General features: G+C 44.5%; 1 protein-coding gene and 1 long non-coding RNA gene across 2 annotated transcripts in view; one reads left to right on the top strand and one right to left on the bottom strand.

Annotated features, from left to right (window-relative positions):
- Positions 1 to 12,500, top strand: part of LOC143293648 (uncharacterized) — a 64,207-nt gene that overhangs the window by 7,231 nt on the left and 44,476 nt on the right. The window lies entirely within an intron of this gene.
- LOC143290464 (uncharacterized) overlaps positions 1,112 to 12,500 on the bottom strand; it is a 27,939-nt gene continuing 16,550 nt past the window's right edge. The window contains exon 3 of the mRNA XM_076599925.1: positions 1,112 to 1,169. Coding sequence (XP_076456040.1) covers positions 1,112 to 1,169 — 58 coding nt within the window. The remainder of the gene's footprint in view (positions 1,170 to 12,500) is intronic.

Here is a 12,500-nt window from a genome sequence, read left to right as displayed (position 1 = left end):
CACACACACACGCGCGAACGCGCGCGCGGAACAAGCCAACGTATATTTGACAAAATAAAATATATTTAAAAAAAATAATAAAAAAAAGAAGAAAAAACTTGAAAAGGGAAGTAACAATAACGAAATGTCAAAACTGAGAAATGAAAACAGGATAAATCTGCTAAAGGGGGGGAAAAATGGATTCAGCAGGAGAAGAAAACAACAACAACAACAAAACAAACAAACAAAAACACACCCCACCCTCTACACCCCAATCCCTCTCACAAGCCCGCCTGGTTTCAACCGCCGAATTAAGCAGACGACAAAACCGCGGCCCTCCCCCCCCCCCCCCACCCCTCCCCACCTCTTCCCCTTCCAAACCTCCCCCGGCCCCCGCCACCCCCTACTCATCCAGCAACCACGTCAATGTCTTTCTAGTGGTAGGAGCCACGATAAAATCCGGGCAGAGCCGGGACGATTTGATACGTTTTGCAACAGGCCTTACATCGGGTCCAACACAGAAAATGTGTTTTTCTTTACAAAAAAACAAGACGTCTCCCCGTTTGTCAAAATATTTGCTCGTGTAGGACTTTAAAAAGTCGTGTGAAGCGCCTCCCCGTCCGGAACAGAGTGCTGGAAAACCTGGATACCAGAAACACACAAACATCGGGCCCCTCGTTTTTAACAGATGCTGCCCGGGCTGCAGCGGCGGTGGAGAGGCACTTACGAAAGAAAAGCGAAAAGCAAAGCGTCGTGTAAAAAAAAAAAAAAAAAAAAAAAAAGGCAAGGAGACGGAAAGCTCCCATCTACCCCCTGCCTCATGAAATAAAGAAGGCGAAAAAAGTTATATATAAAAAAAACACTTTAAAAATAAAAAAAAAAGAAGAAGAAAAGGTAGGGAATAGTTTACCACCTGTGCTCATATCAGGTTTGTTTTAAAACAACATTTTTACTACGCTGTTTCAGTAACAGTTTAGTGTCAGCCAGCGGAGAGCGCAGCGGCCGCCATTTTCTCTTCTCTCCCTTCCCTTCCATTCCCTTCCCGGCACTCTGTCTTGCTAATTGAGTGGTATGACGCCGCAGGAAGGCGATAGGCGGCAGCACCGGGCTTATGTTCTCGGCTTGTGATTGGCTAGCTGAAGATCCCTTGCACGCGCATCCAAGAGGTGGAGGTGGGTTGGGGAAAGCCTCTGTAAACACCCGTTATGGGTCAGTAGTTAAGCTGGGTGATCCACAGAATATATAAACCAGCGAACGTCGTGGGTTTCTCTGGGTCAGTCTGACCGACGAAAAAGTCCTACAGATACAAACATCATGATGCTGTTCGCTGGAGGAGATTAAGTAAATGTCAGGTGACCTTACCTCCAGGTTTTAGTGGTTCTTTCGGGTTTCTGTGGCACATTTTCAGAATCCCCCTGTCTGTCTGGCTGGCTGGCTGGCTGGCTATCTGTCTCTGTTTCTGTCTGTCTGTCTGTCTGTCTCTCCATCTGTCAATGTGTGTGTGTGTGTGTGTGTGTGTGTGTGTGTGTGTGTGTGTGTGTTCTTTATCATATTCCTTCTGCAGGACTTCTTTCTGTTTTGTTTTGTTTTTCTTCTCTCTTTCTCCCCTTTCCATTAAATATGATACGTGTTGTTGTAGCTGATGTAGATTCGCAAGGACAGACTGGAAGAATGTGTCATGCCTAAAATCTTTATCCTTCAATAAAAAACGTTTTTAGTTTTGAGTTCTGAGTTCCGTCTCTCTCTCTCTCTCTCTCTCTCTCTCTCTCTCTCTCTCTCTCTCTCTCTCTCTCTCTCTCTCTCTCTTCTTTTCTTCTCTTTTGATTCAGATTCCGCAAATCTGCTGTGTCTCTGGCTTAGAAATTAGAACAACAACAAAAAGAAAAAGGAAAAAAAAAGAAGAAAATACACAGTTTAAGACAGGAACCAAAACGCACATGAAATAAATCGCAAGTTAAAAACATTCATAACATATATAAACACTGAATATTTGCAACAAATGAATCATTCTCCGGGTGCTGAAAAAAAATAGGAAAGACAAAAACTAATGATAATGTGAGTTCATTGTTTAACAAAATCATAAGTTATGGTTTCTAACGGAATGACATAAACGACTTCCTTGTTTCTCAACCAAACCTGAAATCCATTATCATGGGCCCAAAACTGTTTGATGTTTCAGATTCAGTTTCAGTTTTAGTTTCTCAAGGAAGTGGCACTCCGTTTGGGCGAATCTAACTACGCGACACCACACATCTGCTAGACAGATGCCTGACCAGCAGCATAACCCAACGCGCTTGGTCAGGTCTTGAGTGCATGCATGCATATTTGTGTACCAACCATAGTAGATTTATTTGGTGCCAGAGGACAACTCTCGTTGATATGCTTTCTTTAATCGTTCATCGGATCATCCGAATGACTGGACGCTCCCTTTGAATTTTCCTGTCAAACGTGGGAGAAAGGGCGAGAGTTGGAATCAACCCAGACCCTCACGGATACTGTGTTGTATTTGTATTTGTATTTCTTTTTATCACAACAGATTTCTTTGTGTGAAATTCGGGCTGCTCTCCCCAGGGAGAGCTCGTCGCTACAGCTACAGCGCCACCCATTTTTTTGTATTTTTTTTCTGCGTGCAGTTTTATTTGTTTTTCCTATCGAAATGGATTTTTTCTACAGAATTTTGCCAGGAACAACCCTTTTGTTGCCGTGGGTTCTTTTACGTGCGCTTAGTGCATACTGCACACGGGACCTCGGTTTATCGTCTCATCCGAATGACTAGCGTCCAGACCACCACTCAAGGTCTAGTGGAGGGGGAGAAAATATCAGCGGCTGAGCCGTGATTCGAACCAGCGCGCTCAGATTCTCTCGCTTCCTAGGCGGACGCGTTACCTCTAGGCCATCACTCCACCTGTGCTGGCAGATTAGCACCATAACTATTCTGCTACCTTTCCCCATTTCATGAAAAGGCGAACATAAAACATTGTCAACGTTCCCATCCTTACAGAAACATATTAAAAAAATAATAATAATAAATAAATAAAATAAAAACCTTCAAGGGTTTCCACGTGGGAGGCACTATGTCTGCAGGCCCCAAAGCAAATGATAGCTATTTCTCCTTGGAAATAGCAAGCCCGATTTATAGCTCCCAGTGGCCAGCTGTCCATTTGCACTTCAACATACACAGAGTCAGAACTAGACAAGAGATAGCTGCACTTGATAAGTAAAGAAATGTATACACGAAGCTTGATGTCTGTATGGCTTTGACACCGCTATAGTGATGACAATGGTTATTTCTTCTTCTTCTTCTTCTTCTCATCTTCCTCCCCATCTCCTCTTCCTCCTCCTTCTTCTTCTCCTCCTCCTCCTTCCTGACTTTCCCCCTCCTCCTCCTCTTCCACCTCCTTCTCCTTCTTCCTTTCCTGCCTCTTCCCCCTCCCCCCCTCCCCCTCGTTCTTCTTCTTCTTCTTCTTTCTCTTCCACTATCATTGGTTTGAATAACCATTCGTTTCTGTCTATGGCCATTTTACCTAACCTTTCAGGCTAGCACAGTCGGTGGTCAGTGCATTCTCGGTATAACCGTTTTTTCCCCCCCATAACCCACCGGTTTCTGACATGGATTTTGGGGTCGTTAACGTGCGCATATGCATTCGTTTCATCTCCTGTATGCGTATACAACCGGAAGGGGGTTTAGTTAAGCACAATCTGGTACTAGGTCTTCATATACATTGCCTATTTTCCAGTGCTTTAACCATTCAGCTGTACAGTAAAAATCATTGTTTCAACGACCAACTTAGAAAAGAGCAGTGCAATGGAAATTTAACGACATCAACAATACTGATATTAGTGATAATAATGATGTTGTTGTTGATGATGATGATGATGATGATGTAAATATCAATGATAACCATTTTTATAATAAGAATAACAATGATGATGATGATGATGATGATGATAATGATAACAATAATAATAATGATAAAGTTAATTCTAATAATGATAATAGCAATAATAATAATAATGATAATAATAACAATGTTGATAATAATAATAATCATAACAACAACAACAATATTGATGATGATGATGATGTTGATGATGATGATAATAATAATAATAATAATGATAATGATAATGATAATAGTTATTATCATTATTGTTATTATCACTATTATTATTATCATCATCATCATCATCATCATCATCTTCTTCTTCTTCTTCTTCTTCATCATATTATATCATTATCATTATACTTCAGCCGCAGCAGATTTCTTTGCATGAAATTCGGGCCGCTCTTCCCGGAGAGAGCTGCACACCTCAATCAGGCGCCAACCTTTCTTCTCTCTCTCCCCCTCTCTCCCTCTCTCTCCCTCTCTCTCTCTCTCTCTCTCTCTCTCTCTCTCTCTGCCCCCCCTCTCTCTCTCTCTCTTTCTCTGTGTGCAGTGTAAGGAGTTCGCTCTATATCTGTATAAAGCACTCAAAAGGAGAAGTGTATATGTTACATCATGAAGACTTCTTGAATGTATGACTTCAGCATTTTACTGTATATCCCCCTTCAAAGGGGCTGTGGCCTATGTGAATAAACCATCTCAATCTCTCTGCAGTGTATAATTGATAGGCTTTTCTTGTTCTTTTCTTGTATGCTTCAGTGATGAAAAGTTTACCCAGGACACCCTTTATTTGTTCTTTTGACTGCACAAGGTGCATGCTCACGAATCTTTGACTTTTCGTCTCATCCGAAAGAACAACATCCAAACCACTATTGAAGATGTACTGTGTAGTACAGGGAGGATTAAAGGTTTGGTTTTTTTGGGTTTTTTTGTTTGTTTTTTAAAGACCTGGGTCTTGCTGGAATCGAACCCGGGGAGGATGGACCCTGGTTTCCTAGTCAGGGCTCTACGTGAGGCAGTAAACTGTGCTCTTCACTTTCACGTACATCTCTGCACACCATTTCGGAGGCCACACGGGAGTGGTGGTCTAATGGAAAGACACCCCCTCGCCCTCCTCACTCACTCACTCCTTCCTTCCTTCAAAGACGTGGAAGGAAAGAAATCAACTCCTAGGTTTCGAATGACACACGGACTGAGATCTGACTCCCCCCCTCTTCCATCGGATTTTGAGTGGATGAGACGATAAACTGAACGTCCGCGTGCGACGTGCACTTAGCGCACGTAAAACTATCCGCCCCCCGCCCCCCTCCCCTTCCCCCTCTCCCCTCCCCCCCCTCCCTCCACACACACACCCTTCACCAAACCACCCAAGCCGTCCACTACCCCAAAAAAGAATTGCCCTGGGAACAAACAAAAAAATCGACATGAAAAAATATTTTTGAGATAAACAAACATTCGGAGAGACAGACAATATAGATTTAGATTTAAAAGGAAATGTCGATGGCACTACACGGATACAGAGAAAGGGGTGGGTGGGTTGGGAGTATCGGAAGAGAGAGTGAGTGAAAGAGAGAGAGACAGACAGATTTGTATTTGTATTCCTTTTTTTTATCACCACAGATTTCTCTGTGTGAAATTCGGGCTGCTCTCCCTAGGGAGAGCGCGTCGCTACACTACAGCGCCACCCATTTTTTTGTATTTTTTTTTCCTGCGTGCAGTTTTATTTGTTTTTCCTGTCGAAGTGGATTTTTCTACTTAATTTTGCCAGGAACAACCCTTTTGTTGCCGTGGGTTCTTTTACGTGCGCTAAGTGCATGCTGCACACGGGACCTCGGTTTATCGTCTCATCCGAATGACTAGCGTCCAGGCCACCACTCAAGGTCTAATGGAGGGGGAGAAAATATCGGCGGCTGAGCCGTGATTCGAACCAGCGCCCTCAGATTCTCTCGCTTCCTAGGCGGACCGCGTTACCTCTAGGCCACCACTCCACTAAACAGACAGACAGGCAGACAGACAGTAGGCAGAGAGAGAGTGAGAGAGAGAGAGAGAGAATATGAATGTGGATGATGTAGAGCCACACTCAGTGGAAAGCATTAAGCCCTTGGCGTGTGTTTGTATTCAGCCATGTGTTCACGTGTAAACATGGATTTTTTTTTTTTTTTAATTTTGCTTCTTGAACATGCCGCTCACCCTTTCTGTCATCCCGGTCACACACACACACACACACACACACACACACACACATATTTACACACACACACACATATATATATATATATATATGTGTGTGTGTGTGTGTGTGTGTGTGTGTGTGATATGTATATGTACATACATACATATACTGTATATGCACATATATACATTTACATAGATAGATATATAGATAATGTATGCACAATAATGGAGAAAACCAAGTGCATGTGAAAAACTATACATATTTTTTTTCTATCATAAATGATTTTTGCCGAGACACTGTTATGAAAACAATTGACAAAGTGTTAGGAGCAGGGGGGCGTAGGGGGGTGGGCTGGTGCGGGGAAAGGGGGTGGGGTAAGAATTGTCGTAACTTCTACAAAGACAGCATATGAGGGGAAGACGTAACTTGGTATATTCAGGTATGACTGCAGTTTCATCGCCACGGGGGCCGGGCACTATATCCCATGGTATACGATCCAGAGACAACGCTGATTACCGGTATTCTCAATCCTCTTCAGTTTCAGTTTCAGATTCTCAAGGAGGCATCACTGCGTTCGGTTCGGACAAATCCATAAACGCAACACCACACATCTGCCAGAGCAAATGACTGACCAGCAGCATAACCCAACACGCTTGGACAGGCCTCGAGTGTATGCAAATAATCATATATTTGTGTACCTATCAAAGTGGATTTCTGCTACACAATTTTTTTTCCCCGAGGACAATACTGTCGTTGCCATGGGATCTTTTTTCAGTGCGCCAAGTTTCTGATCATTATATATATATGATAGTCAGTCGTGTCCGACTATGACCATCAGAACAGCAGAAGAGACAACTGCTGTTCCGACTATTTGGGCTAGAATTTGATTATAGTGGAGAGTGGCTTGCCCAAGTACATCCCCACTCTCTCGGCCAAGAGGGTTTTAGGACAGTCGGCGTTGGGATGGTTCCCAAAAGCCAACTAGCCCACAAGGCTGCAGCACTAAGAGCCAGTGCAATTTTGCCTCCTAGTTTGAGAGTCATAGTCCTTCACAAAAGACTAAGCTGTAAATGGTTTCCCATTGACTGGAAAAAACCATTGATAATTGATAATACAGCTCTCACTTTGCTGTTGGTCCAAATGTAAACTTATGTCAATCTGTGATATAAACCGAGTGTTGGGCACTCTGATCATTACTAGTAGATAAATAATCTTTGAGCCATGTGCTCGGGGTACCCAAAAGGACGTACAAGAAGTCACGAAGTCCAAAACGTCAAAAACGTATGTGTACATACTGAATAGTTGGTTCAGAAGTATCACGCTAATGAGAACTGGGGCACTGTTCTTTGCGATCACCTTTACTTCCATCTACAAAGACATTCGATCCACCCGTATTTAAAAAGTCTACTGATTAGAACTAGGCCCATACCACAGTGGATCAAATCCAACGAAGCTGAACAAGTACGACTTCTTTGCTATAAAAAGGCTTTGCAAATAGGCTTTGGTAATACAAAAATGTTAACAGTATCTCTCACACACACACACACACACACACACACATATCTATGTGCACACACACACGTGTGTGTGTGTGGGGGGGGGGGGTGAAAGAAAGACAGAGACAGGAGACAGAGACAGACAGACGGAGAAGTAACGAGAATGCATCGGAACTCTTCTTTCCTCACTCAACACTACACTATTGCAAGCAGCAGCGGAACCCCCCCCCCCCCCCCATCCCCCACCCATGCCCCCTCCACCCCAACCCACACCCACACCCCCATAAACCCCCTCATTTACCACGGACACAGATCTCCCTTCCAGCCCACCACCCACCACCCACCCCTCTCTCTCCGCTGAAAAGCACGGCTTTCACGTGCACCGCCTCAACTTTCCAGCCCACTGATCCCCGAGCCCTCCCCAATCAACAAACCCGCAGTGCATCGCATGGCTCGTCGACCCTCGTTCCTTCGTCTTGTTGTAGAAAAATAAATCTTCGCCCGTGACCCCCAGGATCAAAAAGGATTCGCTCTGTTCTAGGCCGTGCAAAAAAAACAAAAAGAAAAAAAAAATCAGTTCCCGAAGGCTCAGACCGTAGCACGCGCCACCCAATTAAACGCGCGCGTGGCTGACTTTTTCATTGAGTCTTTTGAGTCTCCTTATTCATGAAGTGAACGGAGAGCGGCTCCTTTTTTTTCTTTCTTTTTTCCAACCTACCACCCTTTTTTTCGCCATTGTTGATAGACAAGTCACTTGTCCAAAGACTCAGTGCCAGATGATTTCGTTCTTTTGACATTTAATGTTTCATAAAACACACACACACACACACACACACACACACACACACACACACACACACACACACACACACACACACACACACTCATTTGCACCCCATCTTTTAGTCAAACAGTTTGAAACGTATACATACAAAGCCTTCAAAATCCGGTCGCTTAGTTGTACCTGATAATCAATTTATACATTGTTTTGTTCCATTTTATCAGGTTCTCTATGTCTTGTGATCTTTCGAAATAAGTTTACACACCACCCCTTCAAAAGGGGCTAAAGTCTTTTTGAATAAAACATCCTGACGGCCGGCGAAACAGCCGAGTGGTTAAAGCTTTGGACTTTCAGTCTGAGGGTTCCGGGTTCGAATCACGGTGACGGCGCCTGGTGGGTAAAGGGTGGTGATTTTTACGATCTCCCAGATCAACGTAATGTGCAGACCTGCTTGTGCCTGAACCCCCTTCGTGAAAATACGCAAGCAGAAGATCAAATACGCACGATAAAGATCCTGTAATCCATGTCAGCGTTCGGTGGGTTATGGAAACAAGAACATACCCAGCATACAACCCCCCCTCCCCCGAAAGCGGAGTATGGCTGCATACATGGTAGGGTAAAAACGGTCATACACGCAAAAGCCCACTCGTGTACATACGAGTGAACGTGGGAGTTGCAGCTCACGAACACAGAAAAAGAAAAAGAAGAAGAAGAAATCATCCGAAACCCCATCTTTCTTTTGCTTCCTCCTCCCCATCCCACACCCACATTAATCGGCCTTCTGTTTGTATTTTGGCCGACCACCAGTTCCGCTAGCCCCCTTTCCACTCTCCCTGCATACACCCACTACTTCCATCATTCCCTCTCAGGTGCGATCCGCAAACACCTCCCATTGGAAGATTCTGCATAACTATGAATTCGTTAATGTGGAGTTTAGTCGAAACAATCACTATGTCTGTTTGCTGGTCTGTTTGCCAACAAACACCATTCACGTTCACGTCTCTTATAAATCAGCCAAGATGTGATTTAGCACACCGATCAGCGAGCTTCCATATCATCACCTTGATTCGATGCCAATTTGCAGTGGCTCTGTTGTGTATGTCATAAACTGCAGTTAACGATAATGATCGTAGCGATACAGTTGTATGTTCCTAGGAGGGTAATTTCATTGGCCCTGAGCTAACTCCCACAGGTGAACACTCAACATTACGGCGATTAGTGCACTGAACCTTGGAGACGGTGATTATTTTTTCTGTTCAGCTCAAGACATTTTATTTCAATCAGGGATCCGTTTTTTTTTTGTTTTTTTTGTTTTTTGTAGTGTGGCGTACTAGTGGTGAGGGGTGTTTTTCCTACATGTTTAAGACCTGAAAAGATATCCATCGTTTAGGAAACGAATCAATGATGAGCGCCCAGGGACAGCTGTCAGTAGGCTCTGCCCAGGTAGGCAGCCTGTTCTGCAAATGATCACGAGTTTGTAAAGCGCTTTGAGCTTAGTCTCCGGCGAGAATAGGCACTATGTAAGTATCCATATCATCCATTTATTCATTAGAATCTGTCAATGGATCTATCGCTACGGCACGCAGTAAAAACATCATTGATTTCAACGGCGTGACATCCAAATATCTCTCTATATATATTTCAAACTGTTCTTTATTAAAGTTAGCTAGTTATGTGTTGAATAGTCCAGTTGGATGTTTATTGTAGGTCCCCACACGAACGTCTCTTCAAATAATAATCTACAGAAGTAGTGCATACAATATTTGATTATTGATAATTTTTTTGTCCTAATTCCGCTTCCCCCGTCCCGCCTCTCACACACACCCTTCCAATATTATGGGGTTTTTTTCTTTCTCCAATCACTGACACTCACCCTCTCCATTTTATATTTTGTACTTTATCTGTTCCACATTCTGTTCTCTCTCTCTCCCTCTCTCTCTCTCTCTTCCTTTCTTAGTCCCCTCCCCCTTGCCCCCCCTCCCCTCCACCTCAACCGCCCCCCTTTTCATTCGAATATACAGAAATGTCAATTTCTAATTAATAATAACTGTCATCATTATCACAGAAACGATAATAATCCAAATAATAATAATAATATCATTTATTTTCAGTCAAATATCATCATCTTAGATGAACAGACTATAAATAGATAAACGGAACATCCAGATATCAGCCTTGTACTGATAAGTTCGCTCACCAGCTCGTCCAAATACTGATAAGTCCCAGAAAACGTGTATCTCCTGAGCAATAACCCCAAGTTGTGATGTATTCATAACTTATACCAGTGTATCCCAAACTGGTGGATCAGAGGCCTCATCGTACAGCGCCCAACTAGGAAACCAGTGTCCCGGGTGTCACGGACCGAAATTTCTATTCCTCCCTCCATTAGACTTGACCTTCAGTGGTGGTCTGGGGACTAGTGGTTCGGATGGGTCGATAAACCGATATTCAGTGTGCAACATGCACTGCATAGCGCATGTAAAATAACCCACGGCTAAATTCCGTAGACAAAGTACACTGATGGTAAACTAAGTACATTTTCAGACAGAAAAAAAACAGGCTGGCATTGTACTGTTGCGACACACATTCCTTGGGAAGGAAGAGCGGCCTGAATTTCACGCAGAGAAATAATTCGATGTGACGAGAATGTAATACAATACAGTACAATACAATACAATCTGGATGCGTCCCTTTATCGATATGATCCAGCTTGAATGCGGGATGCGACCCCTTACCAATAACACCCCCCCCCCCCACCTTATCAGTCATAGGGACCCATTTGTCTACTCGTATTGGGACTTACCAGTCTTCTTGTATTGGGACTCCTCAGTATTTTTGTGGGGGAGTCATCAGTCTTGTATCAGTGAAGGACTCATCAGTCTTGTAATGAGGGACTCGTCAGTCTAGTTGTGTTGTGGGGGTACTCATCAGTCTTGTAATGAGGGACTCGTCAGTCTAGTTGTGTTGTGGGGGTACTCATCAGTCTTGTAACGAGGGATTCGTCAGTCTAGTTGTGTTGTGGGGGTACTCATCAGTCTTGTAATGAGGGACTCGTCAACTGTCTAGTTGTGTTGTGGGGGTACTCATCAGTCTTGTAATGAGGGATTCGTCAGTCTAGTTGTGTTGTGGGGGTACTCATCAGTCTTGTAATGAGGGATTCGTCAGTCTAGTTGTGTTGTGGGGGTACTCAACAGTCTTGTAATGAGGGACTCGTCAACTGTCTAGTTGTATTGTGGGGGTACTCATCAGTCTTGTTGCATTGGGACTCATCGGCCTTGTTGTGAGGAACTCGTATGTCTGATTTTGTGGGACTCATTTGTTTTGAGGTTGGAAGTAGGGAACTTTCTTTCTTTTCCATAGGACTGTCTTCATGGTTGTCTATTATGGAGTCGTCAATCTTTCGAATAAAAGGAGTCAACAGTGTTGTTGCTGTTGTTTTTTGTATATAGAAGTCATCAGTTTTGATTTATGAAATTTGATTCACCAGGTCCCTTTTAGCAGGATTTTTAATTTTCCCTGTGTTATCTTTACCAAACATCTCTCTCTCTCTCTCTCCCTCGTACACGGGTGTCTTCCTGTGTGTGTGTGTGTGTGTGTGTGTGTGTGTGTGTGTGTGTGTGTGTATGTGTGCGTGCGCGCGCGCGCGCGGTGTCGATGTCGATGTCGATGTCGGAACCACCCTCAGATCGAGGTTCCCACGGCAGAAGACGCGAACACTTCAGTTAAGGGGTGTGTGTGTGGAGGGGGAGGGGACGGGGGGGGGGGGTGGAGGTGGATGACGAGCGTTCTTCTTTCTCCTCTCACACAAACACGTGCAAACTGCTGGCACCTTGTCAGGCAGTGCGGCATGTGAACAGCAAGCAAGCTCTCAGCGTCAGGCATTAGCTTGCTGCTGGGGGAACTCCCTCCTCCTCCTCCTCCTCCTACATACACTCCCTCCCTATCAAAGCAGCGAGCAACAAGTGTTCGTTCGGCTCAGTTGTTTTCCCTACACACATTCCCCGCCACCACCACCACCGCCACCGCCGCGCCGACCGAGTCAACTGCTGGTCTCGCGAGACCACTCAACATGTGTGGAAATCGGGCGAAGCGAGGAGTTTCAATGGAACCGGGTTCCCTTCGATCCCCAGGCGGGAGGGTGGAGGGGGGGTGGGGGCGGGAGGCGGGGGGGGGGGGGGGGGGAG

This window comes from Babylonia areolata, chromosome 1 (genome assembly GCF_041734735.1).
Source record: "Babylonia areolata isolate BAREFJ2019XMU chromosome 1, ASM4173473v1, whole genome shotgun sequence".
NCBI lineage: Eukaryota > Metazoa > Mollusca > Gastropoda > Neogastropoda > Buccinidae > Babylonia > Babylonia areolata.
The sequence above is the reverse complement of the archived record's forward strand: the minus strand, read 5'-3'. Positions and strand labels throughout refer to the sequence as shown.